Genomic DNA, 23,929 nt, shown 5'->3' with positions numbered 1-23,929 from the left:
ACAGATTCAATGCAATCCCTATCAAATTACCAATGGCATTTTTTACAGAACTAGAACAAATCATCTTAAAATTTGTATGGAGACACAAAAGACCCTGAATAGCCAAAGCAGTCTTGAGGGAAAAAAACGGAGCTGGAGGAACCAGACTCCCTGACTTCAGACTATACTACAAAGCTACAGTAATCAAGAGAATATGGTACTGGCACAAAAACAGAAACATAGATCAATGGAACAAGATAGAAAGCCCAGAGATAAACCCATGCACCTATGGTCAACTAATCTATGACAAAGGAGGCAAAGATATACAATGGAGAAAAGACAGTCTCTTCAATAAGTGGTGCTGGGAAAACTGGACAGCTACATGTAAAAGAATGAAATTAGAACACTCCCTAACATCATAACCAAAAATAAACTCAAAATGGATTAGAGACCTAAATGTAAGACTGGACAATATAAAACTCTTAGAGGAAAACATAAGAAGAACACTCTTTGACATGAATCACAGCAAGATCTTTTTTGATCCACCTCCTAGAGTAATGGAAATAAAAACAAAAATAAACAAATGGGACCTAATGAAACTTCAAAGCTTTTGCACAGCAAAGGAAACCATAAACAAGACGAAAAGACAACCCTCAGAATGGGAGAAAATATTTGCAAACGAATCAACGGACAAAGGATTAATCTCCAAAATATATAAACAGCTCATGCAGCTCAATATTAAAGAAACAAACACCCCAATCCAAAAATGGGCAGAAGACCTAAATAGACATTTCTCCAAAGAAGACATACAGATGGCCAAGAAGCACATGAAAAGCTGCTCAACATCACTAATTATTAGAGAAATGCAAATCAAAACTACAATGAGGTATCACCTCACACCTGTCAGAATGGGCATCATCAGAAAATCTACCAACAACAAATGCTGGAGAGGGTGTGGAGAAAAGGGAACCCTCTTGCACTGTTGGTGGGAATGTAAATTGATACAGCCACTATGAAGAACAGTATGGAGGTTCCTTAAAAAACTGAAAATATAATTACCATATGATCCAGCAATCCCACTACTGGGCATATACCCAGAGAAAACCATAATTCAAAAAGACACATGCACCCCAGTGTTCATTGCAGCACTATTTACAATAGCCAGGTCATGGAAGCAACCTAAATGCCCATCGACAGACGAATGGATAAAGAAGTGTGGTACACATATACAATGGAATATTACTCAGCTATAAAAAGGAACGAAATTGAGTCATTTGTTGAGACACGGATGGATCTAGAGACTGTCATAAAGAATGAAGTCAGAAAGAGAAAAATATCGTATATTAACGCATGTATGTGGAACCTAGAAAAATGGTACAGATGAACCGGTTTGCAGGACAGAAGTTGAGACAAAGATGTAGAGAACAAACGTATGGACACCAAGGGGGGAAAACCACGGTGGGGTGGGGATGGTGGTGTGCTGAACTGGGAGATTGGGATTGACATGTATACACTGACGTGTATAAAATTGATGACTAATAGGAACCTGCAGTATATAAAAACAAACAAACAAAACAACTAATACTGAACTTTCTTTTGGGTATTTGTATGGAAATATGTTAATATAAATGTTTCAGACATTACATGAAATTTCTAAAAATCTTATATGTTCTGGTATAATGTTATAAGTCAGAATTCTAGTTATTACTTTAAAATGTGTATCTCAGAAGTAACTAATTTTCCTTGTCAATTGCATTATTATGAATTTTCATCAAATCTTTAACTGTGGTCATTTTTAAGTCTTTTGTCATTTACAGACAGTTCTGGGTGTACTCTGATGCTTTTGCAAATATGTTCCTATAAAAGGGTTTCATCTTCAAGGAATTCATGGAAAAGACTCTGACAAGTACAGGTTTCTGGTAACTGACTATACTGCTAAACTGAATGAATAAGCATTTTCAGAACTCTAATGGAAAACTGATGAATTCATAAAAGTGCTAACAAAAGATCAAGATGAAAAAAAAATTAATTACATGGGACTGAGTGAACTGATGAGGATGATTATAATTTTTGTGACTTTCTGTTTGAATTAAAAAAAAAAAATCCCACAAGGACTCAGAGGTAAAAAATGTACAAATCAATTTTCACTGCAAAGTAAAGGAGCTGTTACAGTGGAGGATTACTGGACTGAATGTCAATATTATGACATAGTATGAGTGTGTTTCGTGTTTGGTAATTGCAATCATTATTGCTTTTGTTGTGGTCATCCATTTAAAAAAAAATATATATATATAGGTGGTCAGTTTAATGAAGGAGAGTACTTCACTAAGAAGAGATAAGACACACATATATTAGTATCAATCATAAACCTAGATGAGAAACATGAAGTTCATTACACAGTGATTTTTTTGTTCTGTTTCTTTAGCTTAAGGAAATTAAAAGGAAGGTTTAATAGGAAAAGAAAAATTGCCAATTAAATGAAAAACATAATCTTATTAGATGTGGCAGCTATTAAAACAATTTGCCATTCTTCATTAAAATTTTTTGTGATTTAATTGAAAACATAGGGACTTCCCTGGTGGTCCAATGGGTAAGACTCTGTGCTCTCAATTCAGGGGGCCCGGATTCTATCCCTGGTCGGGGAACTAGATTCCACATGCATACCGCAACTAAAGAGTTCGCATGCTGCAACTAAGGTCCACACCGTAACTAAGAAGTCCGCATGCTGCAACGAAGACCCCGCATGCAGCAATTGCGACCCAGCATGGAATGAATGAATGTAATGACCACATTCAATTTTAGAAAATGAAAACAAGGAAAAAACTACTCTCAAATCTATAACATAAATCTTTAACATATCCACTATGATAATTTTGTCTAACATTTTATTCTGCAATTACTCATTTACATTTCTGACTCTTCCAACTAGAATCTGAGCACCAAGAAAACAAGAATCATATTATAAGGAATCGACAGTCCTTTACCATATAGTTATTATTTATGCATAATAATATACAATTTGTTGTTCTGGGTTTGGTGTCTGGGAAAATATATCCTGGATATATTTTCAAGTTACTTAGGTAAACTTCCTAAATAAAACTTGATAATCAAATCCAGGAGATACTACAAGAAATAGAAGTATAATTTTCACATTCCCAGTACTTCCACTTTTTTGTTATGATAAATCTATCTGTAAGTCTAGCTTTTTCATATGTTGTACCATTTCCTTAGAATAGTAATCACTTCTATTTAGTCCTTTTAAATCTCCCCAAGAAGCACTTCATAATAATAGTCCAATGTATTTCTTTGATATGTCTAAATTTCCCAATAATGTGTCCAGATGATGATTGTTTGTTTATTTATGGCTGCATTGGGTCTTCGTTGCTGTGCACAGGCTTTCTCTAGTTGCGGTGTGCGGGCTTCTCATTGAGGTGGCTTCTCTTGTTGCGGAGCACAGGCTCTAGGAGCGCAGGCTCAGTAGTTGTGGCACACTGGCTCAGTAGTTGTGGCTCGTGGGCTCTAGAGCGCAGGCTCGGTAGTTGTGGCACACTGGGCTTAGTTGCTCCGTGGCATGTGGGATCTTCCCGGACCAGGGCTCGAACCTGTGTCCCCTGCGTTGGCAGGCGGTTTCTTAACCACTGTGCCACCAGGGAAGCCCTCCTTCACTCTTTTCTTTGACACTTCATGGGCTGTTTCAATCTAAGACCTCACTTTTTTTTTTTTTTAAAGGAAGTTTACCTCCATTATTTCTTCAGGTTATTTCCTCTTCTCCATCTTTCTCTCTCCACCTTTCTGGGGCTCCTGTTATCTGGATTCTACTTCTATTCTCCATATGATATAGTTTTAATTTTTTATATATAGATCCTCTCTGCCTTTCTAGGGATTTCCTTAATCTGAACTTTCCATTAATTATTTTCTTCCTTGGCTATATTTATCCCATATATTGCATTCTTTACTTCAACCATTAAAATAGCCTTCCATACCTAAAATTTCTACTTTTTTCTTTTTATAATATTTTCTTTGTTTCAAATTATTTTCCCTTATGTCTTTATATGTTTATTACACTGATTTGTTTCCTCTCCAATGTTGCTTTAAGGACTGATCTGGGTAGAAGATCAGATTTTTAGTCTCCTAAATCTTGACACACCCAGAAACAACTTTCAATAAAAGTTTCCTAATACACTTCTGAATAAAAATATTAGTTGCTCCTAATATTACAAGCATCCTGGAGAAAAATCTGAGAAACATAATTCCAAATACTTAGTTGTTATTATATAAATATACTATTCTGTCAGAAATAGGTACATACATAAATCCAGATATCCTGAAATAAAATGACCCTATGAATGTGAAACAAGTAATATCGGCCATCTATAGAAACAGCTCACCATAAGACATGGTCTATAACTCCAGGTTTAATCAAGGTGATTGGGACAGATTTTCAGAAAACACATGACCTGACATTAATGTAAAAGGAAGCTGCAAAGCAATGAACTGCATTATAAAGAGAGAAAAAAGAATGTTATCAAGATGGTGACAGTCTTTAAACATAATCTAACTCCTTATTCTGGTAGCAGATTCACTAAGCAAGTAACTTCCCTATTATGATGTGTTCCCCAAGATTATTTTAAGGAAGAATAAGACAAGCAACATTTGGCATTCTTGACAGTTTATGTTTTTATCATTAATGATTAAATGACATTCTTTCCTACCTTCATTTCTGAGATACTGTCTTGGGTCAGCCCACCTGACCAACTCTAGGTATACTGACAAAACCAAAAGGAGTCTAGTATATTACAATAATCTGTGAAAGAGGTAAGTAAGGATCTGAACCAACCCATAGCCATGAGGAAGAAGATGGAGTCTGAAAATAATAAAGAAATCAGATATAAAAGTCATATCTAGGAAGTTTCCAATTAATTAATTAGAAAAAATATTTAGAAGGGTACCACTTGGTGACTGATTCAGTTAGGCGAAGGCAGAGAATACAATGAGAGACAGACAAATTCTTGACAAAAGGAGAGGAGGTAACTTTCAGGAGACACTGAGTATTACAAAAGAAAATACTGTAGCGCAGAACCATAACCTTTACATATGTAGTTATCATTATTTATTACTCATATAATCATTAAAACATTATTCTGAAGTACACTAAAAGGATACCACTTTTGTAGTAAACACATTCAAGTTACTACACATACCTGAAAGTAACAATCATTTCTTTTGGAGGGAAAAGGCTACTTTCAAAATTTCTAATAATTTAAACATGCATTAATCCAAAATTTATGAATACTGTGGAGTTTTTTATATTGAATGTTTCTACTTGTTTTCTACTTGCTCACTTGATCTCTTCCCATCTGTCCATTCTTTGGTCCATCAAATATTCTTCTCTTATGTCTTGATCCTTGATTTTTCTAGAGTCTTCCTTTCCACCCTGACTTTCCTATCTTAAAATAAACCTGATCCAACCTTTCTTCTTCTTCTCTATCAATATTTCTCAGCCTTGACCAATCTTGGAGTTTTAGTTATTTACCCCTATGTGGAGGACTACTATCAATACTCCTTCATGCCCAAACTCTAATCTCATCTATCCATTTGCATGCTAAACGTCTCTACCTAAATACCTTGTTAGTAAATGAATACCCATCCTTCCCAAGCTCCTACCATTCAGTTCATTGACAATTACTACCAGTTCCTTCTTGGGTAATATATGTCCCATCAGTCTGACTTCATTATTCTCATTCAGGCACTCAATACATTTGGCTATGTTATATTAAAAATCCAATTGGTTTCTCTGTTCCAGCATTAGCTCCTTTTAATCTTCTTATATGCTACAGCCAGATGAACCTTCCTAAACAACAGGTTTTATCTTTTTATTCCCAGCTCAAACACTAACTACTCTCAACCCTTTGGCCTAGTATCTAAGGGTGTTATTTTTCTTAATTCACATCAAATAGCAGTATCACCATCACTTTACACAGCCTGTGTATTCTCATTTATGTGCCACTGCTTGTGCTGTTTTGTATTCCTGGGATTAGGAGTCTAGCCCCGATCCCTATTCTCCATATAGCTAAATTCTACATGCTCTTTAAGCATCAGGTAAAATGTTACATTCTCGGGACATCTCCTTCCCTCAGTTGAAAGTAATTTCCTCTGACCCTGAACTCTTATTATACTGTAGATCATTAAAGAAGTTAAAACTACATATCTTGAAATTATTTATAAACACATTTCTTTTCCTTTTAGATGTTATGTTTCCTAAAGGCAGGATCCATTTACAGTATATACTTATTTCTGCCAAAGCAACTAACCAGGATCTTAGAGACAGAAAGAACTTAATATATACTTGTCAAATGAAAAATAGTTTCAACACTCTTGAGAAGGAATGTTTCATATTGCAGATACTCACAGCCTGCAAGATTCCTTTTATTAATATGCGAAACTAAGGGTTTAAGGAGAGAGAAAGGGGTGGAGTAGATGCATACATTAATTGGTTAAGAGTAGTAGATTCAGAATACACATGCTCACTCTCAAACTACTGCAGAAGTATTAGAGAGACACATTACAGAATTAAAGAATTATTGTAAATCATAGAATATGGTTCACATTCTTCTTTCTCTCAGTGAGAGAGAAGGGTCACAGATGTTCTTAAAAAATCCAAGACTTAAGGCGTCCAGACCCTGACAGTAAATAGTTTAAGGAATCCTAAAACCCACGGTACCATGTCTTAATATAACAAACAAGTACAACAATAAGAACATGATAAAATTCTTCATCCCACCAACCATCTAAAATTATGGAGAATTCCTTTCAGCTATCATTTCTGTGACTACAGATCTCTAATACTGCTTTATATGTGAAGGCTTCCAAGGTACATTAGGATTAATTTAACACTATTACCTTTAGAACCACGCTTGAGTTTGCTACATACCTATGAATTTAAGTTCCTGCTTTGTTAGTGTAGAACTGTCAACTCTGTCTAAAGAAAGGACACACTTTAATTTTGAATTTTTAATAACCAGTTCCTAAAAACTACCATGATAGACAAGTTGAGGAACTTAAGACATTATGAGGAGGAAAAATCAGTAGGGTTAAAGTCAAAAAGGGGGGAAGGGGAATTTTCAGTCATTATAAATTTATTTTTCACTAAAATAAAAAGGTAGCACCCTAAATATATTATCAATGGCAGTACCATTTAATTAATTTAAAAGTAATTCTTATAAATTCATTTCCATTTACACTAATTCCTTCACTCAATAAGAACTTTTCAGGTTCTTCTTCTCTTGCAGTTTCAATGAGATGCTTATAAATTCATTTCACTTTATAAGTAGTTAACATGCATACTGAAAATGACTTTATCTGCCCAGTGGCTGATTCACCATCCAAATGTTAATATCCTTCTCTGTTTATCACTTAAGAGTCTCTGAAGGCTACCTTTCAGGAACTTAAAGAGATCCAAGAGACAAAGTAGCTTGGATGCTTTGAAATGGAAAAAGTCTTACTGTCTTATCTATAGTATATGTCTTATACTACTTGGCAAGGCTATATAGTAATCAATCAAATTCCTTCCTATACAGAAACAAACATTGAAACAAACAGCAGCATTTGCTGTATCCTGGGATGTTAACAATTTATTGTATAAAAGTAACACACCAACTAATTGGGTAAGAAGGAAAAACAAGTCTATTGTGATTAAAAAGAAATTAGATCTAGAATAATCTAGATCCACTGTTCTCAATCTCCACACTGTTCAAAGAGACAGCTTCTCCCATCAGTAATGCCTCATTACACATAGTGAATCTTTTTTTTTTGGCGGCGCCGTGCAGCATGTGGGATCCTAGTTCCCCAACCAGGGATGGAACCCGCGTCCCCAGCACTGGAAGCGTGGAGTCCTAACCACTGGACCGCCGGGGAAGCCCCCATACAGTGACTCTCAAATGATTCACAGATGTACTACGGAACTGTTCTGTCTGAGAACTACTCATCTTTTTTCTTAAATCCCTACACCTCAATGCTTCCCTGAAATGAAAAGGGGACACATATGAAGAATAAAAATCTAGTTTCCTACAAACTATTCTGAAAAAACCTGGATAGGATCCCATATTTGAGGGAGAATGTTCACCCCCAAAATCAATTAGCATCCCTATTACTCTCAATCCTATAGGAGATATCTACGAATAACTGGTTGGCATTACTTTGCCGCCTCCATCAAGTGAGATGTGCTTGATGAGCATGGCTGTGACAAATTCTGGGCACCATAATTAAAGGGGATTCAACAGCATAGGAAACGGGCACAGAAATCAATTAGCAATGTTACTGTGGTGAAAACAGATCCAAGTTCTCTAGCTACTTTAATCTTCTATTTCAAAGTTATATTAAAAGTGAGAACTGCCAAGACAAACAAATGAAGAAACTCCATTACTGCAGCAAAGGACCAAGTTCCTACTCTGATAGAAACAAGACTGCCTAATGCAAAGTTTAATTCCCGAAGAAAACGAACACATTACAAAGAATATATAAAACCTATTCAAGGGCTGTGTAGTAACTGACGACAATTTATTCATTTAACATTAATGGAGAGTCTGTTAGATGATGAACTAAATACCAATGAAATAAAGAAAAAACCCAATTCCTATGCTAAACAGCTTTATACTCTAGTGAGGAAGAAAAACTATGAACAAATAAATTATTAAACCACCTAGAAAGCACTAGAGCAAAATCATACCTGAAATAGGATGATGAAAACCAGGCTGATGACGTGCTAGTTTTTAACTGGACTATAAAACTAAACTGTAATCCCTATATACATAGTACTTGTTTCATCATTATAAGCATTTTAAATACACCTACCAAATGAAACAGAAGTTAAACTTAGAGTTTAGTAATATCATGAAATCTAAATTCTCTTACTCAAGCTGGCTAGTTCAAAGGTACCACCATAAAACAAAATGTTATGAAATACAAGGCACTTCACTTCATGGACATCTATTCAAAGTTTACCGCCCCCATACATTGTTTTCTAAAATAGTCAAATGACTATTTTGCCTTTCCAAATTGCCTTAAAAGTTTCAAAAATTTACTAAAAGATTTTTACATTATATCTTTCTCCTATCTGTTCAGTTTTCTTTCTCCTCTGTTAGTACAATAATTTTATTTCTTCAACTCTTAAGTTTCCTAAATTTCTCTGATCACATAAAATTCATCTCACTGGGCCTATTTTTTACAAATATATTGGTGAAGTGTTTTCCTGAAAGTATTTTTCTTTGTGTTGATGATATTCTTATTTCCTTGAGAAACACCAATTTCAACGTACAGCTGATTCATGTTGCTGTACAACAGAAACTAACACAACATTGTAAAGCAACTATACTCCAATAAAAAAAATAAAAATACACACAATAAAGGGAAAAATTTATATGCATAAAAAAAAGTTTATGGAATATTTTACACACATTCAAAAAAACCTCCACCATTAAGTCCTAAGATCCTCTATGAGAAACACCAAGTCAAGATATATGCTTAAAATTCAACGTCTATGACTATTAAACATACAATATTTCCTTGGTTCTTATAGTTTTCAAAACAAGTCTCAGTGAAATAGTAAATTTTAATTTTATAAAGTTCTATATAATAAAACATTTTGAGATGTATCAGATACTAGAGAGTAAATAATGAAAGTAATCCAGTCTTCAACTTTTCAGAATTTCAACTTTCTAACGGAAGAGTTTATGGGTTTGTCTTTTTCGTTTTTTAAGTTTCACAAATGTGAGACAAGTATGACTAAGATATAGATCACAGAAACAAAAACAATTGTCTGGAGGAGCAGCAGAAATAGAATGAAGAAAATATTAGATCACTATGTACAAGAACCCAGGAAGTGTTTTTTTTGTTTTTGTTTTTTAGTTAATAATACTATCAAAAGACTTTGGAAAAAACTCTGTAGGAGGCTTCCCTGGTGGTGCAGTGGTTGAGAATCTGCCTGCCAATGAACGGGACACGGGTTCAAGCCCTGGTCTGGGAGGATCCCGCGTGCCGCGGAGCGGCTAGGCCCGTGTGCCACAGTTGCTGAGCCTGCGCGTCTGGAGCCTGTGCTCCGCAACAGGAGAGGCCGCGATGACGAGAGGCCCGCGCACCGCGATGAAGAGTGGCCCCCGCTTGCCGCAACTGGAGAAAGCCCTCACACAGAAACGAAGACCCAACACAGCCAAAAATAAATAAATAAATAAAAATTAAAAAAAAAAAAAAACAACTCTGTAGGAGATAAATCTATGCTTAGTTTTAAATTCTACTTTCATTAGTAAGGAAAGGAGGAAGGCCATACCAGCAACAGACACAACCAAAGTCTATATCATAGATTTTGCAGAGAACAGTCTATCGGGAAAGTATGAGTAGATTATACTGATGCAGCAAGAAGTGGGAGAGAAGAAATGAGACTGGAGAGGCAGGTCAGTGCCAGAAAAACTCCTTATGCCTTGCTAAACAATATGAATTTATCCCATTAATACCAGAAAATCCTTAAAGGATTTAAGTAGGACAGTGACACGGTCTGATCTGCATCTTTATTTATTAAAAAAATTTTTTTAATATTTATTTATTCATTCATTCATTTATTTATTTTGGCTGCACCAGGTCTCAGTTGCGGCATGTGGGATCTTTAGTTGTGGCACGCGGACCTCTTAGTTGTGGCATGCACGTGGGATCTAGTTCCCCAAACAGGGATGGAACCCGGGCCCCCTGCTTTGGGAGCCTGGAGTCTTACCCACTGGACCACCAGGGAAGTCCCTGATCTGCATCTTTACATAGACCCTAATAGATTCTGGTAACACCTAGAGAAGGAGCTGGAGAACAGAATGAAGGTTAAGAGGTTGCTGAAAGAGTTCATATGACAAATTACGTAGAATCGCCAAAGCAGGAGCAGTGGAAACATAAAGGAAAAGACAAGTTAAAGTGATGAATAACAGGAAAAACCTTTAAAAAAACAAATGGTGACAAACTAAACGCCGCCCTCTCATTTCTTTAAGTCCCTAGCATAACTCTGGTTTAGAACTTTTAATTCTTTTAATCTATCATATAGAGATAAGGAACACCAGAGAAGAAGCAGGCTTAGAGTGGGAATGTAAGAACTGAGGTTTATTACGCTTTTGGGAATGAGTCTGAAAATCAAGATAAAATTCTACACTGGAGGCAGAGATTTGGCAATCTAACGAATATAGATGACTGCTCAATCTGTAGGTATGAATAAGATATCTTCCAACGGAATAGGCACAGAATGAGAAGTGAATAAGTAGAGGAGAGGATACTAGGAATAAAACAAGAGGTACACAAACAAATCGTAAAAGATACTGTCAATACTCTCAGGAAGACATTGCTATAAAGACCTACTTTCAAAAAAAAGATCTGAAATAAATAATCTAACCTATCTTAAGGAATCAGAAAAAGAAGAGCAAATGAAACTCAAAGCAAGCAGAAGGAAGAAAAAAAATAAATAGCAGAAATACAATAAAGAACAGGAAAACGATTTTTAAAAAAAGAATGAAATCACAAGTTGGTTTAAAAGAACAAAGTAGCATATAAAGCAATTATACTCCAGTTAAAAGAAAAGAACAAAATTGCTAAACTTCAGCTAAACTGACAAAGGAAAAAGGAAAAAGGACTCAAATATACTATAATCAGGAATAAAAGGGGATATTACTACCCACATTACCAAAAAAAATTTTTTAAAGGATTATGAAGAGAATACTATAACTGTATGCCAACAAATTTAAAAATCTAGATGAAATGGGCAAATTCTTAGAAACATCCAAACTACAAAAATTGATACAAGAAGATATAAATAGATTTTTCTCAAAAGAAAATATACAAATGGCCAAAAAGAACATGAAAAGATGCTAATTCATTAGTCATAAGGTAAATGCAAATTGAAACTACAATGAGATACCATTTCACACTCACTTGGATGGCTAGGAAAAAAAAATAGAAAATAACAAGTCTTGGTGAGGATGTGGTGAAGTTAGAACCCTCATATACTACTAATGGAAATGTAAAGAAGTACAGCTGCTGTGGGAAACAGTTTGGCAGTTCCTCAAAAAGTTAAACAGGAGTTACCATAATGACCCAGAAGTTCTATCCTAAGTATATACACAAGACAAATTTAAAAAATATGTTCACACAAAAACTTGTGTGAAAGTTCACAGCAGTATCATTCATACCAGTCAAGAAGTGGAAACAACCCAAATGTCCATCAACTGATGACTGGATAAACCAAATGTGGTATATATCCATATAATGTGTATCATCAAGCCACAGAAAAAAGAAGGAAGTGCTGATATGTGCTACAACATAGACAAAACTTATGCTTAAATATGGAAAACATTATGCCAAGTAAAAGGAACCAGACACGAATTCCCTCTACATGTAGTGTCAACAAAAGGCAAATCCATAGAGACAGAAAGTATATTACTGATTGCCAGGGTATGGAGGGGGAGGGGAATATATTGGGATGTATGTGATTTATTTCCGGATTGATAAAAATGTTCTGGCATTAGGCTTCCCTGGTGGCACAGTGGTTAAGAATCCACCCACCAATGCAGGGGACATGGGTTCGAGCCCTGGTCCGGGAAGATCCCACATGCCACGGAGCAACTAAGCCCATGTGCCACAACTACTGAGCCTGCGCTCTAGAGCCTGCGAGCCACAACTACTGAAGCCCGTGTGCCACAACTACTGAAGCCCGTGCTCCGCAACAAGAGAAGCCACAGCAACGAGAAGCCCACACACTGCAACAAAGAGTAGCCCCGCTCTCAGCAACTAGAGAAAACCCCCGTGCAGGAGCGATGACCCAATGCAGCCAAAAATTAAATAAATTAATAAAATAAAATAAATTTTTTAAAAAATGTTCTGGCATTAGATAGTGGTTACAGTTGCACCATATTATGAATACAGTTGACCCTTTACCAATATGGATTTGAACTGCATGAGTCCACTTACATGTGAATTCTTTTCAACAGTAAGTACTGCATTACTACATGATCCTCGGTTGGTTGAATCCATGGATGCAAAACTGACAATAGGGATGAAAGCTGTATACAAAGGGCCAACTATAAATTTTAGGCAAATTTTTTTACATGTGAGGAGCGTCAGGGCCCCTAACCCCTGAGTTATTCAAGGGCCAACTGTATACCAAAAACCTTTGAATTATATACTTTTAAAATGGTTAAAATTGTAACTTTTATATTACATAAATTTTACTTCATTAAAAACTTTGGGTGGGGACTTCCCTGGTGGCACAGTGGTTGAGAATCTGCCTGCCAATGCAGGGGAAACGGGTTCGAGCCCTGGTCTGGGAGGATCCCACATGCCGTGGAGCAACTAGGCCCGTGAGCCACAACTACTGAGCCTGCGCGTCTGGAGCCTGTGCTCTGCAACAAGAGAGGCCACGAAAGTGAGAGGCCCATGCACCGCAATGAAGAGTGGCTCCCGCTTGCCACAACTAGAGAAAGCCCTTGCACAGAAACGAAGACCCAACACAGCCAGAAATAAAAATAAAAATAAATTAATTTTAAAAAACCTTAAAAAAAAAAAAAAAATCTTTGGGGGGAAAAGATAAGATACTGGAGAAGTAGAACAAGAACCATTTACTCTGAAAAAGGATGAGAGAAGTATGAAAAAGAAATAAGGGGTGTAATTTTATACATACATGCAAAACAATTAATTAAAGCAAAGGAATGATAAACAAAATTCAGGATAGTCATTAACCTTGGGGAATGCAATGGTGAAAAGCATGCACTATATTCAACAGTGCTGGTAACATTCTATTTCTTAAATCAGTAGTAGATTCCTGAGTGCTCATTTTATTAGTGTGGCCACATAACTTATACATATTGCTTTCAATGTATCAAATATTTCAGAATAAAAGTTGAAAAAGGATTTATGAAAATATGTCAAAATATTAACAGGTGTTATATATCTGTAATAAATTCATAATCTCTGTACTTTTCTATAACTTTGAAGTATTTTATAATTTATAAAAAAGATAGAGGAGAATGCTATAATGGAATACAGAAAGCTTCAAAAGAGAATGGCCAACAATTTCTCTGAAATGAAATCAAGTAAGATAAAAACCTGCCTCCTGGAATTGGGAACCAGAACTGGTCACTAGTAATTTATGGGAAAAAAAGCTAACAAAAAAGGTGCTAAAACCAAAACTATTCAATAAGTACATGTACTAATAAAACCTAACCCTGGAAATGATTTAAGTAACATCTTAAAGTATGGCAGTTAGAATAATTGTGAGCAGACATGGTATGCAGAATAATGCCCCCCCCACCTGTCCCCAAGGTGTCCATGCCTTAATGTCCAGAACCCATGGATACGTTACCTTAAATAGCAAAAGGGACTACACAAATTTATCTAAGTTAAGGACCCAGAGATGCAGAGCTTATCCTGAATTGTCTGGGTGGGCCCAGTCTGATCATAAGAGTTCTCATAAAGTGTATTTGAAAACCAGACAGACTGAAGCATTAGAGGGACTTCCCCATAATTGATGGCTCTGAAGATGGAGGATGGGGGCCACAAGGCAAGCAGAGCAGGCAGCCTCCCAAAGCTGGAAAATATAAGGAAAGAGATCTTCCTCTAGAGATTTTGAAAAGGTTCAAAGCCTGCCAACACCTTAATTTTAACCCAGTGAGGTCCATGTCAGACTTCTACAGAACTGTAATAAATGTGTATTGCTTTAAGTTTGTGATAATTTGTTAGAGCAACCATAAAAAACAAATACAGAAGAATAAGATGGAATGTAAATTCTTCTTTATCTTTCCTCCCCCAGAGACAAGTCTCAAGGTTTTTATTGCTTGATGCTCAATATAATGAAGAAGAAAAAAAATTTTAAGCTAACATTTGACACCTCACACCCATTAGGATGGTTACTATCAAAAAAAAAAAAATTAAGTGTTGGCAAGGATATTGAAAAATTGGAATCCTTGTACACTGTTGGTGGGAATATAAAATGGTGCAGCCACCATGGAAAACAGTATAATACTTCCTCAAAAATTAAAAATATAACTGTATAAAATAAATAAGCTACAAAGATCTACTGTACAGCACAGGGATGTATAATAGCCAATAATGTATAATAACTTCAAATGGAGTATAATCTATAAACATTTTGAATTACTATGTTGTACACCAATATTGTAAATCAACTATACCTCAATTTAAAAAAATATTAAATATAACTACCATATGATCCAGCAATTGCACTTCTGGGTAAAATGGAGATTCGAAAAGATATCTGAACATCCATGTTCAAAGCAGCTTATTTACAATAGCCAAAAGGTGAATGCAACCCAAGTGTCCCTTAACAGATAAATGGTAAGATGTGGTATATGATACAATGCAGTATTAATATTATTCAGCATTAAAAAGGAAGGAAATTCTGACACATGCTATAACATGGATGCACCTTGAGGACATTATGCTAAGTGAAGTAAGTCAGTCACAAAAAGACAAATACTACATGATTCTAACTCACATGAGGTATCTAGGAGCTGTTGTTTAATGACTATAGTTTCAGTTTTTGTAAGATCAAAAAATTCTGGAGATTGGGTGTACAACAATGCGAATATATTTAACACTACTTAACTGTACACTTAAAAATGGTTAAAATGGCAAATTTTATATTATGTGTATTTTACCACAATTAAAACAAAAAAATGGAATACACTTGAAAAAAGAGAAAACACAAACATATGGATTTTTCCAACTAAGTCCAAGCAACTCTCCTTCAATCCTCCACAGGCTAAATATTACTTCGCTAGGTGCCAATTCTACATTTGTCTTCGTAATTGAAAATATAAGTCCAGAGCAATTAGGCGAGAAAACAAAATAAAAGACATCGAATTGGAAGGGAAGAAGTAAAACCGTCACTATTTGCAGATGACATGATACTATATATAGAAAACCCTACAGACTCCACAAAAGAAAATGTTAAACAAATAAACAAATTCAGTAAAGTTGCAGAATATAAAATCAATATACAAAATCAGCTGCATTTCCATACACTAATAACAAACTATCAGAAAGAGAAATTAATAAAACAATCCCATTAACAACTGCATCATAAAGAATAATACATAGGAATTAATTTAACCAAGGAGGTGAAAGATCTCTACACTGAAAACTAAAATGACATTAATGAAAGAAATTGAAGGCACAAATAATGGAAAGATATTCCTTAGTCACGGGTTGGAAGAATTAATACTGTTAAAATGTCCACACTACCCAAAGGAAGCCACAGATTCAGTGTAATCCATATGAAGATTCCAACAGCACTTTTCCAAGAAATAGAAAAAACAATCCTAAAATTTGTATGGAACCACAAAAGGCCCCAAATAGCCAAAGCAATCGTGAGAAAGAACAACAAACCTGGAGGCATCATGCTCCCTAATTTCAACTATATTACAAAGCTACAGTAGTCAAAACAGTATGGTATTGGCATAAAAGCAGACACATAGATCAATGGAACAGAATAGGGAGCCCAGAAATACACCCAAGCATATACGGTCAATTTGCGGCAAAAGAGACAAGAATATACAATGGGGACAGGACAGTCGCTGCAATAAATTGTGCTGGGAAAGCTGGACAGCCACATGCAAAAGGATGACACTGGACCACTGACTTATACTATACACAAATATCAACTCAAAATGGATTAAAGACTTGAATGTAAGACCTGAAATCATAAAACTCCTATAAGAAAACATAGGCAGTAAGCTCCTTGACATTGCTCTTGGTGATGATTTTTTGGACTTGATACCAAAAACAAAAATAAACAAGTGGTAATACATCAAAAATAAACAAGTGGTAAAAAGCTACCACAAAGCCAAGGAAACCATCAACAAAATGAAAAGGCAACCTACCAAAAGGGAGAAAATATCTGCAAATCATACACAGCTGACCCTTGAATATGGGTTTGAACTGCACAAGTACACTTAATGTTTTTTTTTCAATAAACATAGTACCTGTATTTTCATTTTACAAATCTTTAAGTGTGGGGGAAAGTTTGTGTTCGCTTCAAAATCATAATACTGGAATCAAATGAACCAGGGTTTAAGTTTTGGTTCTATCTAAACTGTTTCTGCTTCTTGCTTTGGGTGAGTCATTTGTCATTTCCTTTGTTTCTAAGGCAGAGATAGCAGTACTTGATTTTCAACTGCTCAGGGGTCAGCACCCCTAACCCCTAGTTGCTTCAACTGTTGAAGAGTCAATTGTATCTGATAAGAAGTTGATATCCAAAATATATAAAGAACTTCTATAATTCAAGAGGGAAAAAAATCCAATTAAAAACTGAGCAGAGGATCTGAAGAGACATTTTTTCAAAGAAAATACACAGATGGCCAACAGACATATGAAAAGATGCTTAACATCGCTAATCATCAGGGAAATGCAAATCAGAGTCACGAGATATCGCCTCACATCTGTTAGAATGGCTATTATCAAAAATACAAGAAATAAGTATCGGTGAGAATGTGGAGAAAAGGGAACCCTTGTTGGTGAGAATGTAAATTGGTGCAGCCACTATTGGGAAACTGTTTGGAGGTTCCTTTAAAAAACAAAAAAAGTCCTACCACATGGATCCACTTCTGCACATTTATTTGAAGAAGACAAAAACACTAATTCAAAAAGATATATGCACCCCCATGTTCGCTACAGCATTATTTACAATAGCCAAGACATGGAAACAACCTAAATGTCCGTCAATGGATGGGATGGAATGGGTGATGAGGGTCAAATTTCCAGTTACAAAATAACCCAAGATTTTAAAGAAAACCTGTGTTCATTATATTAATCCCATGACATTAACTTCATTCACCCATGCAAAGAAACATGACAATTGGCCTGTTAAATTAATACAACCCAGTACTACGTCAGTTAATAATGGCAAAGGATTTCGGTGGCTCCCAATAGTATCTACTTTCTTTTTTACCCCAAATATACTCTTTTCAAACTTTCAGCATGCCTCCAAATTCTAATATTCCAAAATTAAAGAGCAAGTCTAAATTTACCTATGCAAACTGAAAATGCTTTATACTTTCCTATCAAAGAATGGTAACATATTTGGTTTATTTTTAAGAATGCTTCTAATCTCTTTTCCTCTAGATACCTAATATTCAAGAGTTCCTTTTTATCTGGAGTATTTATTCTAAGAGTCTGCAGTTCCAGGTTACACAGGGAAGCAAGAGTTATTTTAAAAATGTACCCATTAATAAAATGCTCATTAGGGGTTTCCCATCCCAACCACACTAGCCCTCAAATCAACACAGTGTCTATGCCTGTTCATCATGCCATTAGTCTCTTGCTGGCTATAGGTTTGTAAACACCTGACAATTTAATCCAAGTGCAATGCAAAACGAATGCAAATTAAACTACATTAGCAAAATACGCAAGATTTCAGAAAGTTAATGAAAATGTGTTGGGAAAACTGCTTGGAATCATTTAAACAGTCTTGAACAAATAAGAGGTATGTCAGCTAATGACTAAAAAAGATAATCAACAAAGATGATACTAGATTCAAGAATTTTCTTTGAACAGCAAAGAATTAAGGAAGGTTCTTGGAACTGAAGAAACTATCACTTTTGCAAAAATAAACTCCATTATAATTATATCTTAACAGTTAAAAAAATGGTAGCATTTGCCTTATATTCTGATTTCAGAACCCAATCCTGCAAAAGATGCAAGTCCCCTGTAAAAACCTGGCCTCAAATTAGACATAATCTAAAAGGCTATCTTATGTTTATTCACTAAATGGAATAGAGAGATAGAATAATAAAACTATTATTATTATTTTAATCCTAAAAATAAAATTCACATTCCCAGTTGTGGAAGAAGCAGCAAATTCCTGATGTAGGTACCAATCACCAACTGCACTGGCAAGCCAGAGCTCAAAAGAACTAGAAAAAACTATCTGCAAAAATAGAAAAATGACCTTCATAAAGGTAGAACAACACTATCACCATTTTGCCTTACAAAGAGACAATAAAAGCCAAACTGATGAACTAAGTTGACCTATTATCCTCCTGTAGGCAATCCACAAAAAGTTTTCACTAAGGTGCTGAACAATTGATTCAGAGCTAGGTTTCATTTCATCAATAGAACATGCAAGCTTTCAATTGGGATTCTCTACAAAAGGCAACCTTTGTAATAAATGAACCACCAGAGAAGATTCTAATAAAACTTACCATTGTGTATTGCATTCAGCAACTCTGAGAAAGCTTTTAAGTAAGGAAAAAAGGACTTCAGGTTAAGATCATTCTCAAACACACAAAAGAAATACATAGGCATAGGCTGCATCAGTATAATAAAATCTCAGTAAGTCTACCTTGGATCATTCCTTAAATCATTAAAACTACAAGCTTGGCTCAGTCTTCACATGGTATAAATTTCTAGATATCGCATTTCACTTGCCAATATATTACCTACTAAATTTAAATAATATGTCAGATATACTGTCATAATGATGACAAATCTCCTTAGTAATAAATAAAGCTACTTTTAAAAAGACGTTTAGTAGTCTAACTATGTAATGTCTTTCTGGCTGAAAGTCAGTATCTATAAGATGCAATTCTATATAGGTAAATCCACCTTTGGTCACACTTAATAGTATTTATTATAACGAAAAACCTCATTTTATCATCTAACCTGATCAAACATTCTCAATTCCTAGACTTTAGTATAATAGGCTCAAGATATGCAGAGGCCTAAGCAAAAAAGATATCTAATGCCAATATACAATTATTAACATTAAGATTAGTGAAAACCAAAAAACTGAAAATATTACTTCATTGGGGAACAGAAGTCACAATTCTACAATGGAAGCACCATATTAAAAGGCCAGCAATCAACAAAATTTGGTCACAATTTGACTATAATATGGATCCTGAACACAGGACAAAGCAGCAAGTTAAGCTACCTTTGTAGGAGAAAGAAATCTATTCAATTAAGAACCAACTGCATTTTAGAAAATTAAAATTTAAAGGTTCAGAAGTGGCATAATATACTAGAAGAAGCACTAGAGTAGGAGTCAAAAAGTCTGGGTTACCAACCCAGTTAGACAACTTACTAGTTGTTGGACAAGCTCCATCATGCCGATACTGCATGGAAATTTCTGTTGGGAGGGAGGAGAAAGGAAATCAGCAAAGAAGTTGTCAGTGAGTTAAGGGCAGAAAAGAAACAGGCCAGAAAAACAGGAAAACATTCACCTAAAAGTCTAGCTGAGCAGGGCAAACAAATGCAAGAACAGAAATTATGAGCCAGTAATTGGGACATAAGGGGTAGGAGGACCAACCAAACATGATGGCATTCTCACAAATCTTAACAGGACAGTGTAGAAATGTGTGTGCATGTATATGTGTGCAACGAATGAGGAAAAGACAGAAGAGCTTACAAATGAATCTGCATAACAAGCATTTAAGAATAAATGGATTCACTTCTATGAGGAAGTACAGTTAGGCAATGAGATAAACTAACGTGCTTTATATAATTCATTAGATGAGAACAGTGTATCAAACACATTTGAATCCTATGTTCAATTAGAAATTACAATTTAAGTATGAAAATTATTTAGTTTATATCTGAGCAGAAATCCATTATGACTTACATAACAATGTAAAACTCATTAAACTACACTCTGCTTACTTTCTTGTACCTTTCATTTTTGATGATGGTAATGAATGAAAAGCCATTACTCTTATTCTTTTACTCCACCCAAATGAGGAGAACGAGCAGAGGGTGACATGAAGCAATAAAACACTGCTAAAAGCAAAATCTGCTCAGAAATGGGAAATTAATTTCCACATGACACTCCAAACGAAAAGTAATCGATAAAACCAGTGCTAAGGCTGTGACTCAAAAGTCCTGGCCTGGGAACTCCCTGGCAGTCCAGTGGTTAAGACTGCACTTCCACTGCAGGAGGCAAGAGTTCGATCCCTGGTTGGGGAACTAAGATCCCGCAAGCCACCACAGGAATTCTCTGGCTATTACTTAACCAAAAACATGACCTCTAGGAACCATGTGCACAGCAGAGCCTTCCAGGCAACATCACTCACACATCTACCTCAGAACTCAAGTCTAATCATGGGCCCACTCTGAATAACTTGAAATTAAGAAGAAAGACAGAGCAAGGTAGAGGAAGCCAGCACTCACTTTCAATCACTGTAATGTTAAAAGAACTTGACATTAGATACTGTTAAAAAATCAAACACTTAGGCCAGTTTAGTGTTAAGTCCTTTCCAGATGACCCTCGAAAATGAGCCATGGTGGGAGAATTTGCCACCTTAATGCTTCATTAACAAATGCAATACAAGTGAGATTTTAAAAGGCTATTAAAGAGATAGACATGTTACATTATAGAGAAATGGTAGTTGTTTGGAATGGTGCTAAAAAAATAATCAAAGGACACTCATGAGAAGGATTTTCTCAGTGGGGACAAAAAAAATGGAATATGGCTATTCTGGCCTTTGATCTAGTACTTTCATAGAAAGACAGCCATGACATAGGGCCAGCAAATTTTCAGATCATCAAAGGCCAAAACAAAATCAGGGGATTTTCTAAGAAAGCAAATTCCAAGGTATATCCTGGTCTTAGCAGCATCCAATATCCTTTATGATTTTCATTTATAATCCAATATAATCAATGTATGTAAGATCATGAACCTGAGTCATTTAGATGTGAATTATGTTCACTAACTGTAACTACTCCTTCATCTACAGTACTGTGTTAGTAACTCTACTCTCATGAGTTTATTAGATTAATATTTTATCTATATGATTCCCTTACCTGTTTACAGAATCAGTCTATTTCTAATTAAAATATTTTATCAAAAAAAGACTTCTCAGTTTCACTTTATCAACATAAGTAGATATGACATATACAGGGATACATTTAACAAGTTCCCTTTCATAGTTACACAGGCTCAAGTTAAACTTTCATAACCTTCATATTTCAGTAGAAGCCAGAAGAAACTTCTATTGAGGCGATATACTCATAGTAATAACTTGTCTTTGTGAAATCAGCAACAATTTAAGATTAAGTACATAGTCTCACAACCAAAGGACTGCCTTTCCAGAATCTCCTTTTATAGCATGTATCACCACTAAAGAATTCCATCACTGAAACAGATTTCAGGTATCTTAACTGAGAAAGGTATAGCAGCATTCTATTAAAGAATTAGAGACTGAGTTTAAAAAAAAAAAAAAAAAAAGCAGGGAACCGTATACTTTGAAAGGACAGAGCATGCCCAAAGAAAAGAAATTAATGTTAAACCACCATCATTTAAAAAATACCAAACTTTTCTCAGAGAAAATAAGATGTTGATTTTTGTGAAGAAAAAATGCTAACTTTCACTTTACTAAATCATAAACTCTCCTAATGTGGTTGAGATAAAAAGGAAAACGGGGACTTCCCTGGTGGTTCAGTGGTTAAGAATCCGCCTGCCAATGCAGGGGACACGGGTTTGAGCCCTGGTCCGGGAAGATTCCACATGCCGCGGAACAACTAAGCCCATGCGCCACGACTACTGAGCCTACGCTCTAGAGACAGAGAGCCACAACTACAGAAGCCCGTGCACCTAGAGCCCGCACACCACAACAAAGAGTAGCCCCCGCTTGCAGCAACTAGAGAAAGCCCGCGCGTAGCAACGAAGTCCCAACGCAGGCAAAAACAAACAAATAAATTAAAAAATAAAAGGAAAACAGAACAGGACAAATACAGCACGTCAACTCTTCCAAAATATTCAATGTTTTCAACATCTTAATTTTCAATGTTTGAAAAGACCAGGTGCCTGTTAAGAGCTCAAAAGAACATATGTAGGAAAGAATTCAATCAAAAGTTTAATATAATCTGTAAGCCAAAACTTACAACCTTTAGTAGCTGCTTAAAACATTTTGTACAAGTCAGTATAAAACAGTAGGTCATTTATCAGGATGTACTGCGATTTAATAAAAATATTACAATACAAACCCTTGATCAGACAAGTTTAGAGGTGTTTTCTGGGTTTCTATTCTGACTAGATTAGGCCTCCTAGAATAAATATCTTGCTACATATGCTCTACTATAATTTGAACATGTCATGAGAGAATTTTGATTACTCTAAAATTCTTTTAATAGTAAGTTGCCAGAATTAAGTCCAGAATGCTAATTCTAGGAGAAAGACCACTAGCCTCAAAGTCTGATTTCTTCAGCCTGGCATTCAACTCTCCATAAACTCATCCTGCTCTAGTGAATCAACGTTACTTCTAACTATCCCGCAAACACAAGCTTCTTGTTTCTATGAAGTTTACCCTTCAAATATACCTTTACTATCTTTTCTGATAATAATGTTGGCCTTCGTTTTCTGCCTACTCCAAAGTACAATTCAAATTTCATCTTGTCCATGGTCTTTTCCAACTAATTATATTTCCTAAAACTGGTCTGTAATACTATTGATACGTGAAAAGCTTTACAATAAATAATTTCACTTGCAATCTGGCAAAAACACTTGAAAGACAAGTACAAAATCACACAGGATACTACTAAACACATGATAACATTCTCAGTGATTACTAACAGTATTCATTCTTTTTTTTGTTTTTTCATGTTTAGCATTTATTATGGTCAAAGCACTGTGCTGGCAGTGAGGAGACAGTAATGAACATGACAAACACAGCCCCTAACCTCCTGCAGCTAGGATTATAGTGCTTGTTATAGTCTGACCTTATAACTAGCAGGTGTTTACAAGGTCACCTGAATTGTTACTTGCACATGAATCTTTAAAAGGGCATCATGAAAAACAATTCTTGATAACACAGTACACATTTTCTCCTTCTGACTTATTTATACAGGAGCCAGTTCTCTGCTTTTACAATTACTAAGTGCTTTCTCAATCTAAAATTAGTCCAAAGGAAAAATTAACATTTTG

General features: G+C 35.4%; 1 protein-coding gene across 14 annotated transcripts in view; it reads right to left on the bottom strand.

The window, feature by feature from the left end:
- Positions 1-23,929, bottom strand: part of MLLT10 (MLLT10 histone lysine methyltransferase DOT1L cofactor) — a 251,930-nt gene that overhangs the window by 46,635 nt on the left and 181,366 nt on the right. For 10 of the 14 annotated variants that reach the window (XR_014242616.1, XR_014242617.1, XM_082385304.1 and 7 more), the window contains 2 exons: positions 20,096-20,140; positions 19,215-19,247 (listed from right to left, as the gene is read on the bottom strand). The exons of 2 other annotated variants lie outside the window; for them this stretch is intronic. Coding sequence is in view for 10 of the 12 variants with exons in the window: in XM_082385304.1 (XP_082241430.1) it covers positions 19,215-19,247; positions 20,096-20,140 (78 nt within the window). In the remaining 2 variants the exon portion in view is untranslated. The remainder of the gene's footprint in view (positions 1-19,214; positions 19,248-20,095; positions 20,141-23,929) is intronic. 2 more of the 14 variants (XM_082385312.1, XM_082385308.1) reach the window with 1 other exon arrangement.

The sequence above is a fragment of the Balaenoptera borealis genome, assembly GCF_965194805.1.
Source record: "Balaenoptera borealis genome assembly, chromosome: 3".
Lineage (NCBI taxonomy): Eukaryota > Metazoa > Chordata > Mammalia > Artiodactyla > Balaenopteridae > Balaenoptera > Balaenoptera borealis.
This window is presented reverse-complemented; position numbering and strand designations above follow the sequence as displayed.